At 36.1% G+C, this 17090-nt stretch overlaps 1 protein-coding gene across 5 annotated transcripts in view; it reads right to left on the bottom strand.

Moving 5' to 3' along the window:
* COL14A1 (collagen type XIV alpha 1 chain) overlaps positions 1-17090 on the bottom strand; it is a 224969-nt gene that overhangs the window by 141021 nt on the left and 66858 nt on the right. For all 5 annotated transcript variants that reach the window (XM_019716589.2, XM_019716514.2, XM_019716662.2 and 2 more), the window contains exons 6-8: positions 2844-2999; positions 1836-1955; positions 439-603 (exon numbers count right to left, since the gene is read on the bottom strand). In XM_019716589.2, the coding sequence (XP_019572148.2) occupies positions 439-603; positions 1836-1955; positions 2844-2999 (441 nt within the window). The remainder of the gene's footprint in view (positions 1-438; positions 604-1835; positions 1956-2843; positions 3000-17090) is intronic.

Raw genomic sequence — 17090 nt, forward strand, 5'->3', positions numbered from 1 at the left:
GAAATAATACTGCATATTTAGAATTGCGTACGTTCTTTAAATAGCTGCAGGATCTTCATTCCGTGACAATGATCAATTTGTTTCTCCCTGTATTACCACAGAAGAGATAGCTACAACGTGATACTAAAGAGAAAAGTCCTGTATAACTAAAAGGTAACATATATGTACCTAACCATTTAGCTTTATTCTTTTCGCAATATTTTACGTATGGTGTCTCACCTAGAGATCTTCATATTATAGGATACATGTCAGTAACCATCACTTCCATTGTAAATGTAAGGAGGTCGGCTCAGATTATATGACCAACTATAATGAGAGCCAAGACTAGAAAGTGCTCAGGTCTCCTGGCTTTCCATGAAGTGCACTTTGCTTACTTATTGTTTTAAGTGGTCGTGTATCTGTGCCCATTGTTGAAACAGAACCATAAATAACACATACCTATGGCAAACAGTTCTACACCAGACTCACGAAGGTTTCTGGATGGTGGAATAATATCATCCTGGGACTTTCCATCTGTGATTAAAATGCCAATTTTGGATACGCCAGTCCTTGCTCCTGCTTCTGGTTTAAAACTATTTTCAAAAATGTAGTTCAAAGCAAGACCTGGGAGAAAACAAGGAAAAATAAACACAAACCAACCACCTCTAATAAAAAGCCTTCCAATGCTGCAAAATGTAACCACAAAATGAGTAACTTATTAAACTAAAGAGGTTTTTATTAGATGCTAACTTTCATCTTGATTTCTACAACAACTTCTGCCTTGACGGATTGAATAAAAAATTAATATCCAACTGGAGAGAGGTAATAAAAATAACTGAATACTGCATCATTTCAGAAACCAGCTTTTATAAAGAACATTGAATTCATGGCCAATGGATGTTGACAGATCTTTTACAAGAAAGTCTAAATCTTTATAATTTAGATAAAGCAAGAATACCCACCCAATGACAACTGTTCCAAATATTATCCCTACATTTTCAATTTTGTTCATGATGGTCTGAAGAACCAAAAAAAAAATCTTTTCGCTCTCTGTTTTTCAGGGGTAGTGATGGCAAATCTAAAATAATAATTGAACTCCTAACTTTTGAGTGTGACACTTTTTACCCAGAAAAAAAAAAATACTGTAATATCCTTATAGTATCTGTGTTTAATATATTTGTTGTTGTATTAACAAAAACCCATTAGATTATACTTCAAATCAGCAAAGCAATTATCAGGATTTCAGTGGTTTACTTAAAAGTCAATGACAGCATCTACATTGTTTTAACTGAGTATCTAGGTTGTGTGCTTGTGAAAGGAAACAGCATGTATTAGTTAAGACCTTTGATAATCCCTTTGGCTAGGATAATTGTAATCTAAATAGTCTTATGTTCTTCGTTTATCAAAAATACCAGTGAGCCAAAGATCCACAAATGATAACTACTGTTTTCATGATAATTACTGATTGAGGATAAAGGCAAAGAAAATACCTTCTTTGAAAATAAGGTAGGAATTTGTTTTTATTTCATGGGTCGCTGGAGGAGAAAACAGTTGAAAAGACAGGAAGGAAAAAGAACTGGCAATGGTTAAGACAGCTCCTGAAGCCTTAGGGATTGATCCATTCTCTCCTAGGGCAACCAAGCCCATCCTGGGACGTTATGTTCATATATAGCGAAAGGAATGAGATGTCTGGATTTTAACTCTTAAAGCTCAGTTTGAGAAAAGAGCCATCTGAGAATGTTAGATGCTGGTTTGATTTCAAAAAACACTATCCTAAGTCTTACTAAGCAGACTAAAGTAATAAAACATTCTCCGGCAAAATATATTGCTAAAAATGAGGCCTAAACAAAACATACCTGTTAGTGTATTTCCTCCCTTGTATGGTAGATTTCGGACAGCTTCGATCACCTCATCTTTTGTGCTGAAGGCATTCAAGTGCCATTCTATTCTGGGGTCGCCACTATATTGTGCAAGACCTGGAAAAGAAAGAAAAGAACGGCCACCCAGAAATGATGAGTTACTCAAAGGTCTAGTGGATTATTCGAGAAACTAGAATAATGAAGGGCCTCATTCTTGCAACTTTTTTTTTCTCTGCCTCACTATGTACTTTCAAGAAGGATTCCTGGCATCAATTTAAGGAATTAAGTGGGGGAATTAATTATCTGGGGGCTGGGGAAATGCATGTATTTTCTAGCCATTTAGAAGTGACTACCTAATTAGTAGGTACTCAGTATATTTTTTAAAAGTCTGATTGTGTTTGTAGATAAAAGGTCTAGATTTATAGGTTGGTTTTTATTCTCAAAGGAAGGAGTTTCCTTAATGGCTATTTAAAAGTGCAACAATGAGATTTTAAGTAATAAAGTGTATATGTTGCCCAAAGGTTTACAACATTTTCACTTGCTTTTCATCTGTTAGATTTAATTTGGCAAAGATTATCTTGTACTATAAATCTATTTCCAATTTCCATTTTGTTTTAGTTCAATATTTCACTGGATTCAGCTATATCCTTTAAATAAAAAGAAAACTTTTACATGATAAATTCTTAAGCCAACTGTAACTTTTAAAATATTACTATTATTATTATTGTTATTATTATTATTGTCATTATTATCATCATTAGGCAGAGAATATTTTGACTTCCAGAAAATTTAAATGTGTTCAATAATTAATTGAATGACAGTATCATAGCAAAAATTAGTAGGAATAAATAGTTATTGATCCAAACTTGCACTTTTGGTACCATCACTACAGTTGGTTCGCTAATTCTGAAGGCCACTTTATAAAGAGTTTTTCAGATTTCCTAAGAAGCATCCCAGAAGTTTGACACTTTGACAGCTGACTGCTGTTAATCCCAGAAGATGTACCAATTCGTGTCTTCTCAGAGCCCACGTCAAATGCTGTCACCAGGTTTTCCAAGAAGAGCCGGACTAGTCTGAAGTTGAATCTTCCAATACTCCAGGAACCATCCACCAGGATTACAATATCAGCAATAGCTGGAGTTTGACAGAAAAATTTCACTTCTGCAAAGTACAAACCAGAAAAGCATCTGTGTTACTGTTGGAACTTTGAAAAGACTGAGTTTATTTTAATGTCTTTCAGATAACTTAGTGCTAAGAATACAATAAAGTTCCTATTAAGGCAACCATATTTTTACAACCCTTCCCTTAAATGCATTTGCACTAGGGGAAAAAAAAATGTGGTAACAGCTGGCAGCAGAGCCAGTGTTCTGGAAATAGTTAGCAAAACACTGGCAGGTTCACACCATCCTGGCAACTCGAGCCTTCTGCATATTTCAGAAAGTAGTATCTGTGCGAAATCATCCAGCTCTGGGTTTCAGCCTGTAGATTCTTTCCAGGAAACGTCTTAGCAACTTCAGGGTGGGAGCAGAGATGTGGAAGACAGCCAGGAAGCAGAGGCAGCTCTCCTGTTCTGATAAGTCTATGCTACAGAAAATAATAGAAGAGAAATATGGGCTTCCTGAACTCAAGGAAAAGTCAGGGCTATGCATGTAGTACAAAAAAGATACATAGGCCTTTGCTAAATTAGGAAGGGTTTGGGAAGAAGAAGATGGGAAAAGGGTCCAAGAGTTTCCCCAAATTGAAATTCTTCTGCACGTATCTCCCTTGATACATGGGAGATACCTTCTAAGACCCCTAGTGGATGCCTGAAACCATGGACCAGGGAGAGTACTGAACCATATATGAGACAGAGAGAAATGTATACACATTTTAAGAAAGGAAAATACTATATTAAAATTGTAATACTCGATATATACTGATAACGAAAGACAAATACAAGTCACATTTGACTTCTGCAATGACAAGAGGTGTTCAAAGTGGTTACAATCAGCATCCAGACACTTCTGATGACGGTGAACTACTGCTTGAGCAACGTTGACCAAAAGGTCCACTGGGATACATTTTTTTTTGGCACCCCCTACATATATACATATATATACACACACACATATATATGGTTTGTGTATATACATATGTACATATATGTATGTATACATACATATATACATACATGTATATGTATCCACACACACACACTAACCTTCTTTTCCTATACATACATACCTATGATTAAGTTTAAGGCTTTTCTTTGGCATATCCGAATTGCCAGCATCACTACTCTCTTGAGCTTTGGGGTCATTAAGTAAAATAAGGGTGACTTGAACACAAGCACTGTGATACATTGACGGCCGATCTGATTATCTAAATGACTACTAAGTTACTAACAGATGGGGAGCATCTACAGTGTGGAGATGCTGGACAAAGGGATGATTCACATCCCAGGTAGGGTGGCCTGAGATGGCGCAGGACAAGATGTCACCATGTTTCTCAGAACACCACACAATTTAAAACATATAAATTGTTTGTTTCTAGAATTTCTGATATAATATTTTCGGAACACAGTTGACCGCAGGTATCTGGGACCATGAAAAGTGAAACCCCCTATAAAGAGGGATTCATGTATTGTGCCTATATGACAATAAGATTTTGTCCCTTACAATCATTTAAGTAATTGATTTTTAAATAGCACAATTAGGCTTCACAATAAGGATTAGAAAAGGATGCCCAGTGCCTGGAGTGGCACTACTCTACGTTTTATTCTCAGGGGAAGCCTCAGCCTGCAGTGATTGTAGGAAAGATGCGAAGGGAGAACAGCTATCTTGGCAGCAGAAGAGGAGGCTGTCCGATAGGTAGGGAAGGTTTGTGCCTGACTAGGTGAAAATCACCACGTACAGTCACACAGAGCCAAAATACTGAAATATTCTTACTTACTGTGTTTAAGAATCCTTAAAAATGTCATGGCATTCTTAATTAATGTTTATACTTTTAGTAGTACTCCTGCATACTGTAGTTTGTGCTTCCAAAAAAACTGCTTAACTTTGCTGAATTTTCATATTAGGACTGGAGACCATGAATAGTGTGTGTGTGTGTGTGTGTGTGTGTCTTTGTGTCCATGTCAATTTCTTGAAATTGCTCAACATATCCCTAGTTTGTTTTCTAACATTAAAATAACAATAAAACAATATTAGAAATATAATTTATGTAATTAAACCCAAAATACAGAGTGTTCATAAATAAATTGAATATACGTTTTTCCTGGGGGGGCGGGGGAAACACTTCAACTACTATGATTGGGTTAGGCAGTTGAATATATGTCTCTGCACCTAGCAGGCCATATTTTGCTGAAAGGACCTTGATATTTCTCCCCCCAGACATATATATGTGTAGAATATCTAGATACTTTTACAAAATGGGGGAAAAATATATTTGGCAATGAAATGCTCATACAAATATAAAAGCCATAGAGTACAATTCAATCCAAAGGTAATACATTACATCTTGGGGCACCAAATCTTCCTTCCTTAATAACCAAATACAAAGTACCACACTGAAATAGTCTAAAACAGGATAATGCAAGAAGTCATGGGACAGAAATTAATTTGTTTTTTGGAAATAATCAGGGAAAATTGAAGTCTTATAAAGCTTTAATAATCTATTTCTCTCACTTTTTTAAATGGGGAAACTTACCTCAAGTGGAGAGTAGTTATTCTTTCTCTTCTGAAACTATTGGGAATATTATTTCATTTTTTTTTAAATTGTTTCAGTACAAAGTAGACAAGGTCTTAGGAAGGGAACAATTTTTCTTTGCTTATTTAGAAGAGAAGTATGAAAATAGGTATATTCTATTTTAAAATTGTTTCCAATTAAAAAAATGTTCTGTTTATTTAGCTCATTCAAGTCATTTTGACTTGGGGATTCTATATAGCTCCAAATTCTATACAGTTCCAAAGTGAAATATAAAATTAACTGACTATAAATTAAAAGATTGATGAATTTAATATTAAAATATTAAAACTCGTTCATCAAAAAAAATCTTAAGAAAAACGAAAAGACAAGTTACAAATGGGAGAAGACATGTACAATATAAAAATATTTAAAAAGAGGAGTAGCCAATTGGCTCAGTTGGTTGGAGCGCAGTGCTCATAACAACAAGGTCACCGGTTCGATTCCCACATGGGTCAGTGAGCTGCGCCCTTCACAACTAGATTGAAAACAATGACTTGACTTGGAGCTGATGCGTTCTGGAAAAACACAGTGTTCCCCAATATTCTCCAATGAAGAAAAAAGTAAAACTAAAAAAAACTAAAAAATAGTCAGTATCAAGAATAGATAAAAAACAATAAATAGGTACTTCAGAGAATAGGAAATAAATGGCCAATAAATGAAGAGAATTTTAACTACACTGGTGATCACAGTAATAAAATAAAAAAATCAAGACCACAATGAGATACATTTGTGCTCAATCAACTGGAAAAAAATGAATAAATTTGATACCATTTACAATTGTTCCAAAGATAACAAAATATTTAGGTATATACTTAAAACCTACGCAAGGTCTGCATGCTGAAAATTATACTCTTGATAGAAGAAATCAAAGAAGACATAAATAAATGAATAAATGGAGAGGAATACCATGTTCATGGATTGGAAGACTGAGCATAGTAGAGATGTCAATTATCCCCAAATTGATCTATAGGTTTAATTCAATTTAAAAATCTCAGAAAGGCTTTTTTTTAGACATAGATTAGCTTATTCTAAAATTTATATGGAAGGGTCAGACCCTGGAATAGCTAAAACAATCATGACAAAGAATAAAGTGGAAGGAATCATTTTATAGTTTTTAGTAAATATTTAGCCTATTAACTATACAGGTATAATAATCAGTATAGTGTGTTTTTTAGAAGGATAGACACATGCATCAATGGAAAAGAACAGAACAAACAAAAATATTCTCAACTATATGATTTCAAATCTAAATAGGATTTTAGACAAATGTGCAAAAGTACTTCAACAGATGGTGCTGGAGCAATTGAACATCCATGCAAATAGATGACATAGATAGATGGATAGATAGATAGATAGATAGATAGATAGATAGATAGATAGGCAGAGAAATAAATAGATAAACTTGACCAACAACCTATACTTTATACCAAAATTAATTTAGTATGGATCAACTAATATAAAAGTAAAACTATGAAACTTTTAGGAAAAAAATAGGAGAAAATCTTTGGAATGCAAAGAAAATCTTAGTTTCATAGACTGAGAGTTCTTAGTCATCAAAAGTACAAACCCATAAAAAGAAAAATTAACAAACTGGACTTTATCAAAATAAAATACTTTTGCTCTATAGAAACTCATATGAAGAAGATGAAAAGACAAGCTACAAACTGGGAGAAATATTTGCAAACCAAACACTCAACACAGGATTAGTACATAAAATACATAAAGAACTCTCAAAACTCCCTAGTAAATATTAATAAAACCAAACAATCCAATTAGAAAATGGGTAAAAGACTTGAACAGATTTTTCACCAAAAAGGACATACAGATGGAAAATAAGCACGTGAAAAGATGTTCAACACCATTAACCATCAGGAAAATGCAAATTAAAACCACAGGAGTTTTCAAAGTACACACCTATCAAAATAGCTGAAATAAAACATAGTGATAGCAACAAATGCTGGCAAGTATGTGTAGAAACTGGATCACTCACACATTACTCATGGGAATATAAAATGGTATAACTACTCCGAAAACAGTCTGGCAGTGTCTTTAAAAAGTATACATAAAATTACCATGCAAACCAAACCACTGCACTCTTGGATATTTATTCCAGAGAAATGAAAAGTTACATTCACATACACAAAAAAGTCACACAGATGTTCATAGCAATTTTATTCATAATAGCCAAAACCTGAAATCTGCCCAGATACCTTTCAACAGGTTAATGGATAAATAAACTGAGGTGTGTCCATACCAGTATTATTATTCAGCAGTACAAAGGAAAAAACTATTGATATACACAACTTGCATGAATCTTCACGGAATTATCCTGGTGAAAAAAAGGTAACCCGAAAAGGTTACCTACTTCATGATCCCATTTATATAACACCTTTTAAATGAAAAAATATTTAGCAAGTGAGGACTGATTTTCGTGGTTGTCAGGAGGGAAACATATGGACGTGTTTATAAGAGTTATAGGGGAATCTTTATGGTGACTGACCTGGTCAGCATCTTGGCTGTACTTGTGGCTACACAAACATACACATGTGATAAAATGTATAGAAGTAAATAAACACACACACAAATGACTACAAGTAAAACTGGAGAGGTCTGAACAAATGAGTGTAGTGTATCAATGTCAATATGCTGATTGTGACATTGGACTAAAATTTTGGAAAATGTTACTACTGAGGGAAACTGGGTAAAGGGATACACAGATCTTTATTATTCCTTACAGCTTCTTGTGAATCTACACTTATCTCAATACAAAGTAAATTTAAAAAGTATTAATAACAGAAATGTCTAATAATACCATGCATAAAAAAAGATATGGACCCTCAGAATCTCTTGTACATTGCTAGTAGAAATTGTAAATTGTTGCAGATTCTTTGGAGCACCTTTTGGCAATTTATTCCTAAAACGGAATATTCCCGTCTTACCACCCAACAATTCTACTCTCACCTCTATCCCAAGAGAGATTCTTGCACATATACAACAGGAAGCAAGTAGAAGCTTGATAGTAGCACTGTTAACAGTAGCAAAAAGCTGGAAACAATTCAAATGCCTATCAATAGGAGAGTGGATCCATAACTGGCATACAGTAAAATTTTATATAAGAGCAAAAATCAATGCGCTACATTGAAATGGAACAATCTGGATGAATTTTAGCAACATATTGCTATTTGGTGGGTACCAATATCTAGTGGGGGGAAAAACAAGTCCCAAAAGATTGTTACTAGCATGATATCATTTTATAAAGGTAAAAATAACTAATACAAAAATATTATCTTTTGACAAATACATAAGATAGATCTATGTAAAAGAGAAAGCAAGGGGATGATGAAGACAGAGTCCAAGGTGGTGGTTGCCTGGGGTGAGGGGAGCCAAGGAGTTGGATGGCGGCCGTGCCATATGGTTATACGTGGGCTGTGATCAAGGTCTTAGTTTTATGGGGGGAAAGCGGTTTGGGTGCATGTGCCATTAAAAATATAACTAATGAAGTAACTAATTCTAAAAAGAGGAAAGGAATTCTATCTAGCATGCAGAAACTATTGATCAAAAAAATAATTTTAGTGTTTCTGTCATACAACGTAAGAACCAAACTTTAAAAACAAGCTGCAAGTCCACACACTTCCTTTGAAATTAAGACCTGTGCCCTGTTTTCTAGTTAAAGACTAGTCTATGTTACAGCAGCAGGAAGGTGTCATTTTTAAGAATCTCAGAAGTCAAAAATCTGTAATTGGCTTTGCAGTCCCAAGTACAATTTTTCTTCAAGATTAGTGCACACTCACCTGAGAACTGTGAAAACAGTTTGTTTGTTTTTTTCAAATGCCTTAAACCCTGATTATTAGCTCTAAGATACATCTAAACACAAAGATTCTGAGGGCTGTTCCCACTATAGCAGGTACAAATACAGTGAGCCCACCTCCAGTAAGATTTGCTGTAGGTAGAACTCATGTGCTATGCTTACCCTGTCGACAGCTTCTGCCAGAGGCAGACATGTATTCAAATACTTGGGGCACAAAGGTAGTTTCAAAGCTGCCATGTTCAAGTTCAATAATCACATATCTCAAACGTAACTCCAGCTGCTATGGTAAATCTTTTAAAACATATATTCATTTTTTTAAATTAAATTTTGAGTATATTTAAATCTTATTAAAAATAAGAGCCCAGATTCAGCACTGATGACAAACAATATCTCCTTCGACTGGCAAATATTATGATTTCAGCATTCTTAAATGAAGAGCGATCAATCAGAAAGAAAGCATTCAGCATCTTAAAATGTGTTAAAAAATCAAGAGGTGAAAAACCAGACAGCCCTGAGAGCCCAGGTGACCACTGTGTAAAACTCTGCAGGCAAAGGTAATAGAAAACTGCTTTTAAAAGGGATAAGTACATCCGCTTTTACTGTTAAAACAATATTCCATAATTAGTTATCTTAAATTAATCCTTTTTGCCCTCAATATTGTATTTCAAGTTAAAGCAGAGGATCAGATAAAATTATTTTGGCCCTTGGCTTAACATGAACTTTATCTGAAATGCAATTCTGAAAACATAGGTTAATGTAAAAAAAATAATAATTAAAAAAAAAGCTAAGCAGCTGACCACAATCAAAAGAAATCACCCAAAATATGGACTAGACCACAAACACTGTGATGTCACAGACAGAATCAGAAAGAATGATTCCCTTTATGTTCTGTACCTTCTAGAGGTACAAGATGAGGCGGCCAGGGAAAGCTAACAATTCACCAACATTCCATATCTGAGAGTTACATCCATCATTATATTAAACCTTAAACCCTTTGCATTTATGTGTTGATTTCGTCCTTACAACAGCTCTATGAGACAAGTACCATAATTATCAGTGCCCTTTGCAGGCAAAAACTATGATACACACAGGCTGTGTGATTTTGCCCATGGTGTTACACAGCAAAAAAGTGATAAACCTTAGATGTGAACCCAGGACTTAATCCCCATAATCTGTGCTCTTAACCATAGGGCTATACAGACTTCAGTAAGATACTCGACATTATACAAATTTGGAAAGCAGGAAAAGAAGGTCTCTCATATGAAGCGGCATGCCCACAGGATTTGCCCCTGTTGTGTCCACAGCTATTGTATGTCATTTACAAGCATCTCCAATTATCCGTCCAGAATTTTTCCCCCTCTCAAATATACGCATTGAGGACTTAAGTAGCTCGTGTGAAAAGTGTTCTCTTAATCATTTTATACCAATTTTACCATGTGACTAACATCATGAGAAAATTGGGTACTGAAAATGTTAATTCAAATAGCTTGAATTAGTATCAATCTGTTTATTATTAGGTTGGTGCAAAAGGAATTACGGTTTTTGCAATTATTTTTAACCTTTTAAACCACAATTACTTTTGCACCAACCTAACAATTTGCTATTATGCAACTAATTGTCTGGATGAAATTTATTCATTCGCTAAAAATGTATTTATTTAATATTTACTATATACCAAGCACTGTTCTGTGCAGCCAGGAACACAACAAAGTTCTTACCTTTCAACAACTTAATTCTTAGTGAGAGTAAACAGACTCTAACACAACGTAAGTTCAGATATTTTAAAGTGCTTTATAAAAATAAAGTGATATAAAGAGTAGTTTTATTGGGGGGGGGTAAGTGCAACTTTAGTTATAACGGTATGAAAGGAGCAAATTAAACATCTTTCTGGGCTGGTCTGGTGGCTCAAGTGGTTGGAACGCTGTGCTCCTAACTCCAAGGTCACCAGTTCGATTCCCACATGAGCCAGTGAGCTGCGCCCTCTACAGCTAAGATTATGAACAACAGCTCTTCCTGGAGCTGGGCTGTGTGGGAGGCTGTGTACTACGCCTTGAGCTGCTATGAGTGGCCCACCAATACCAGCATGAGCCAGGGAGCTGTGTCCTACATAAATAGACTGAGAAACAAAGGCTTGAACCAGAGGGGGTTGGGGGGTAAGCGGAAGATGGGGGGTAGGGGAAAGTCCTTCTTTTATATATCATATTATTCTTTTTGTCCTAATGGCATTCAAATTAAAGATGTAATTGTGATTCATATACAAATATTTATGGAGAACGGTATTCACCAACATAGTTAATGAAAATTAAAAGGGAGAATTGACAGAAGGAGCCTTTTTCTGCCAAGTAAACTCCTATCCATCCTTCAAAACCCAGGTTATAGCTCATCAGCTCCATGAAGCTTTTCCAACAGTCCTCAGATGGGACTTCCTATCTCCCCCTCTTTACTGGCTCTGCGTTTGTTGTACTGGTTTGTTGTACTACCACTGGACTATTATGATCTGTTTCCATTTCTATCTCTCAGACTAGACTAAGCTCCTTGAAAGGTAATAAATTTGTACCTTATTTTGGCATCCCCTTTGGCTCAGCTCTTGGCACATAGTACATCAATTAGGGTGAACTACATTGAATTATGTTGGTAAGAAAGAATTCCTCTTTTCACATAATTCCTATTTCCAGCAAGGCATTAGAAAAATGAACCATGATGGATCAATTAAATGTGTCTCCTCCCCCCCCACCCCGGTTCCACTACTACACTGGGAAAGTGGATTACAGTGATTTAGGGATCAGGGAGATTGTATCAGGTTTGCCTGTCTTCCTTGATATTTTTCCAATGCTGGAGGCGAAGCTGAATGAGAGGAGAATACTACTGTTTTACTCACGTTATCTTCATATGCATTCAGAAAATCTCACAGTAATTTTTACCAGAATTAGTCTGATTCACTTAGTGGCTCTGAATTATTTTTTTCTGTGCCACTAGCAAAATATGTAGATAGACCATTCATTAACTAAGACATCTGACGGAAAACTGTGGTCACTGAACAATTTTTCACTTAAGTCTCCTGTGAGGTTAAGTTCAAGTTTTCAAACTAAGAGCTCGCTTCCAAGATTGGCTTCAGCTTCATCATTGAAGTTTTGTGTGTTTTTTTTTAAGTAAAGATCATGGTACATTTGCCAAGAGCTCAATGGTTCTAAGAGGGTTTTTCAATACACTGGCACATTCTAATTCTCACAACATTCTTGTGGAGAGCCGTTAATTGTTCTCATTTTTCAGAAAACGAAATTGAGGCGCAGAGAGACAAGTGTATGTCTTTGTGGTTACTCGCAGAGCCAGATCTGGAGTAACCATAAATGTTCCCATATGTCTTTTCCATCATACCATGCTAACACTTCCATAGAATATGTCTTCACAAAACCAACATGGTCACCAGTTATCAGTCATATTAATGTTACAATTTGTCCATCTAGCAGGTGGGGGGGGGGCAGAGGGTTGATTTCAGTTGTAGCTGGAGCTCATATTAATCAGAGTGAACTTAGTATTCATTTAGTCCGGTCTTGGCAGAGGCTTACCTTTAAAGCATCCCCGACAGATGACTACCCGATCTAAAGTAGCACTCACCATCACTTTCTGCCCTTATTCTGTTCTATTTTCCTTTTCAGAACTTCCTACTTCCTAGAAATATACAATATAACGTGATGGTTAATTTTATGTGTCAACCTGACTGGTCGACACATAAAATTAACCCTGGTCCACAGGGTGCCCAGATATTTGGTCAAACATTACTCTGTGTCTGGAAGGCTGTTTCTGGATGAGATTAACATTTCAATCTGTAGACTGAGTAAAGCAGATCGCCCTTATCCAATTGAATGAAGACTTGAATAGAACAAAAAGACTCAGTAAAAGGGAACTGCTCCTGCCTGACTGCCGTAAGTTGAAACACTGGTCTCAAACTGAAATGGCCCTTCTTGGATCGCGAGCCTGCCAGGTTTCAGACTAGAACTTACCCCATAGGTTCTCCTGGGTCTTCAGCTTGCTGACTGCAAATCTTGGGACTTCTTAGCCTCCTCCACAATCACATAAGACAACGCCTTTCTCTCTCTCTTTACATATCTCTATATGTGTATATATTCACACATACACACAAACACACAGTGCCAAAAAATGTATACACATTTTAAGGAAGAAAAAAACTATTAAAATTACACTGATGGTAACCACTTTGAGCACTTCTTGTAATTGCAGAAGTCAAACGTGACTTGTATTCATCTTTTGTTATTGGTATATATTGAATATCACAATTTTAATACAGGTTTTTCCTTTCTTAAAATGCGTATATATATTTTTGGTACCCTCTGTACACACACACACGCACACACACACACACACACTCACATCCTATTGGCTCTATTTCTCTGGAGAACCCTGACCAATACATAAAATTCATTTATTTACTGTAGCAGACACTTTTCATTGCTTCCTTTTTTTACAATAATCAAAAGACTTACTATTTAGTGACTGCTTTCCTCAGATGTTTTGCATATGTCTTTTCCATTTAAGCCTGATATTAATTCTATAAGATAGGTGTTCTCACGCCATTGAAAAAGAAAGATTAAGTAACTACAAAGGTTCAATAACTTGCCCATCATTACTCTCTGAACAGGTGGGAAAGCTGGAATTCAAATTCAGGATAGACTCCATAGCCTAAACCACTTAGCTATTGAGCTAATGAACTCCTATTACAGAAGAAAAGTATTTGAAAGGAAAGAAGCCAGAAAGGAAGGGAGGAAGGGGTGGAGAGAGAGGGAAAGAAAGGGAAGAAAAGGAAGAAGGGATGGAGGGAGGAAAGATCGCCAAGCCTTGCAATTAACGATTGCATGAAATCAAAGTCATACTCGCTTGTGCTAAATCCAACCTGGAATAAATAACACCGTGACGACTAGCAGGCGTGTGACCCCCAATCCCTGAACCACAGCCAAAAGAACATTTCAGCTGTCACTCAGAGCCTGCATCTCAAGAGTAACTGACAATCCCTGCAAACATCACATCCATCACATTTCTCCTTTGCTCATAAACTGTGAGGGCCGTGGAGAGGGCATAGCAGCTGTCTTCAAATATTAAAAGCACTGTCATACAGAAGGGGGATTAGGTGTGTTCTGTGTGCCCACAAGGAGACAGATTTCAAGTCAACTCTAACAGTCAAGATTTCCACAGACCGCTCCCTTGGGAAATAGTGAAATCTGTCAATGAAGGCGGAGGCCGGTCAACACTTTATGGCATGCCTGAAGAGCCTCGATCACCCTCTCAATGGTTGAACTACATGGCCCTCAAAGTACCTTCCAACCCTAAATTTTAAGATGATTTCTTCCCTCCCCCACCTACCAAATTAAGTCTATGCTATTCATCATGCTCTTCAAAGCGCTTCATAATTCAGCTCCACTGGTCCCGTCCATATTTATTTGTCACTTCATCATCATGCAATCCTTCTTCCTCCCCCAAACAACAGTCCCATCTCTGAGACTTCTGACTCAATTTTTATCCCCCCAACTCACCCCATCTCTTCCTGTCTCCTCTCCAAACTACCACAATGCAAGATACCTAAAGCAGGTTTTACTTCCTTTGAAAATATATGGTCCATTTAAAATACTTTTATATAAAGTTTGCTCTAAAATTTTATTTGTATAATTACATGGTTATTTCCTGATTTTCATAAGTTAATACTAACCCAAGAGAGGCTCCTTTGCCTATTTAGAAATAAAACTTCCTCAAATTCAGGAGCCAGTGTATTATGTTCATAATTATTTTCAGCTCTGTATATAGTACTACGTGATTTGCCTATATGTTCTCTTTGGTTGTTCAAGGTGATTTTCTGAAAAATGTAACAGCCCATTATCCCTGTTACTACAATTCATCAATAACAAACATATTCTGACATTTAGCAATTTCTAAGGCTGAAACACCTGCTCATTTTGACACCAACAGCCAGCCCTGCAGGTATAGAAACAAGACGTTTAACAGAAACGTCTTACACAAGAAGGAAGGTATCAATCGGACAAGCCCAAGCACACCTATGGAGGACAGACTGTGCCAAAATCTATAGTCAGGCCCATAGTTGTAAAGATTAAGAAGGAAAAAAAATGTTATGAGTTCTTTTAAAAATGAGGACATTTGAAAACTTATTTAAGGCAGAACTATGATTTCTTACCACTGGAGAATTCACAGGTTAAGACTTATAAAATTTGCTGGAGGCCAACAGAGAAGGCGTCAAAATCCTTTAAAAATGTCTGATCAAGAGAGGTTAGGAGGTGGAACCAAAGAAAATTGGAGGTCTATTGCTGGGAGAATCATCCTCTTGCCCTCAGGGAACTCATAATTTTATGTACAGGCATAATGCCCTTTGCAGGTGTTCAGTGACTATTTTCTGAATCGCTAATTCTGTCTCGTGTTTTGTTTTGTTTTGTTTTTGAATTCCCGAAAACAAGAATAATGATTGCTTCACATCAAGGAAAAAACAGAAACCTTTCTGATTTTTTTTCCTGATAAAAATGTTCTTTTCATAAAAACATACTCTTCGCCAAGGCACTCTAAACCTCACTCCTTGAGTCTAAAACAAGCCAAATCCAAATGTTCAACAAATAGCCATGTAACATAAGACACTCTGCTGCATGCTGTATGCTAATATTTTCTCTTTGAAAAGAAGACTTTTTTTAAAAAAAAAGAGGGTGGAAACTGACATTCCTTAAGTGCTTGCTATGTCCCAGGTAAGTCATATATATGATAACATTTAATTCTCACAACCTGCTTGTTCATTTTGACTATTATGCTCATTTTGCCAATGAGGAAAGTCAGACTTGGAGGTTAATATGTCTAAGGCAACATAGCTAGGAAGGAAACAAGGGGACATTTCATTCCACAAGATGCTTGACCAACAAACCTGTATGCTGAATACTAAGCCACACTGATCTCAGTAAGTAACAAGGGAAATGAGAGACAGAAAAGAAAAAGGAAAGTCCAGTGTATGGGAAGAAAAAAAAACCCATCCTGATGAAAATGTTATTTTTTATTCTCTTAAACCTTGGGCTGGAAAGCAATTCATGCCATCTTCTGATTTCTCCTCTGAGCATGGTTACTGAGACTCCAGCAACCTACAAGGGGTCTAATGTCTTCTACGTGACAGACAGTGTTTGCAGGGCCTCTGTGCTTCTGCAAGATGTTATGGAATGCTTGGAGGACAGAAGTAAGGAGAAACAGGACCAAAACTGCATCACAGCTTTTCTGTTACACACTTGTGTTAGTTCAGGATTTCTCAACCCTTTTTTTTTTTTTTTAACTAATACGTTAATTTTGTTCTTCATCAAACACATCACCAAATTATTGAGCCAGTTAAACTCGCTGGACTTCTCAGCCTTTTTTAAATTAATAAATTAAATTAATTCACATCACTTTTGAACAACAGTGGTTTTATTTAATCCACCAAAGAATTGAACTGCTCATAGCTAGATCTCCATCATGCAGAAATCGTGTCAACACGCCCTTTTATTCCTCTATGTTCCCATTTTGTCTATTAAAATCTTATCTTTGACTTTAATGTTTTACTACAGTTTCAACAACATGATTCTGGGTGTGTATATCTTTTTATTTATGCTCTTCAGAACTCTGTTCTCTTTGGCAGCTCTACCTATTCTCTTTTTCATAGTCTCTTATTCGTTTCTCCTCATATTTTG

The sequence above is a fragment of the Rhinolophus sinicus genome, linkage group LG12 (assembly GCF_036562045.2).
Source record: "Rhinolophus sinicus isolate RSC01 linkage group LG12, ASM3656204v1, whole genome shotgun sequence".
In the NCBI taxonomy this organism is placed as follows: domain Eukaryota; kingdom Metazoa; phylum Chordata; class Mammalia; order Chiroptera; family Rhinolophidae; genus Rhinolophus; species Rhinolophus sinicus.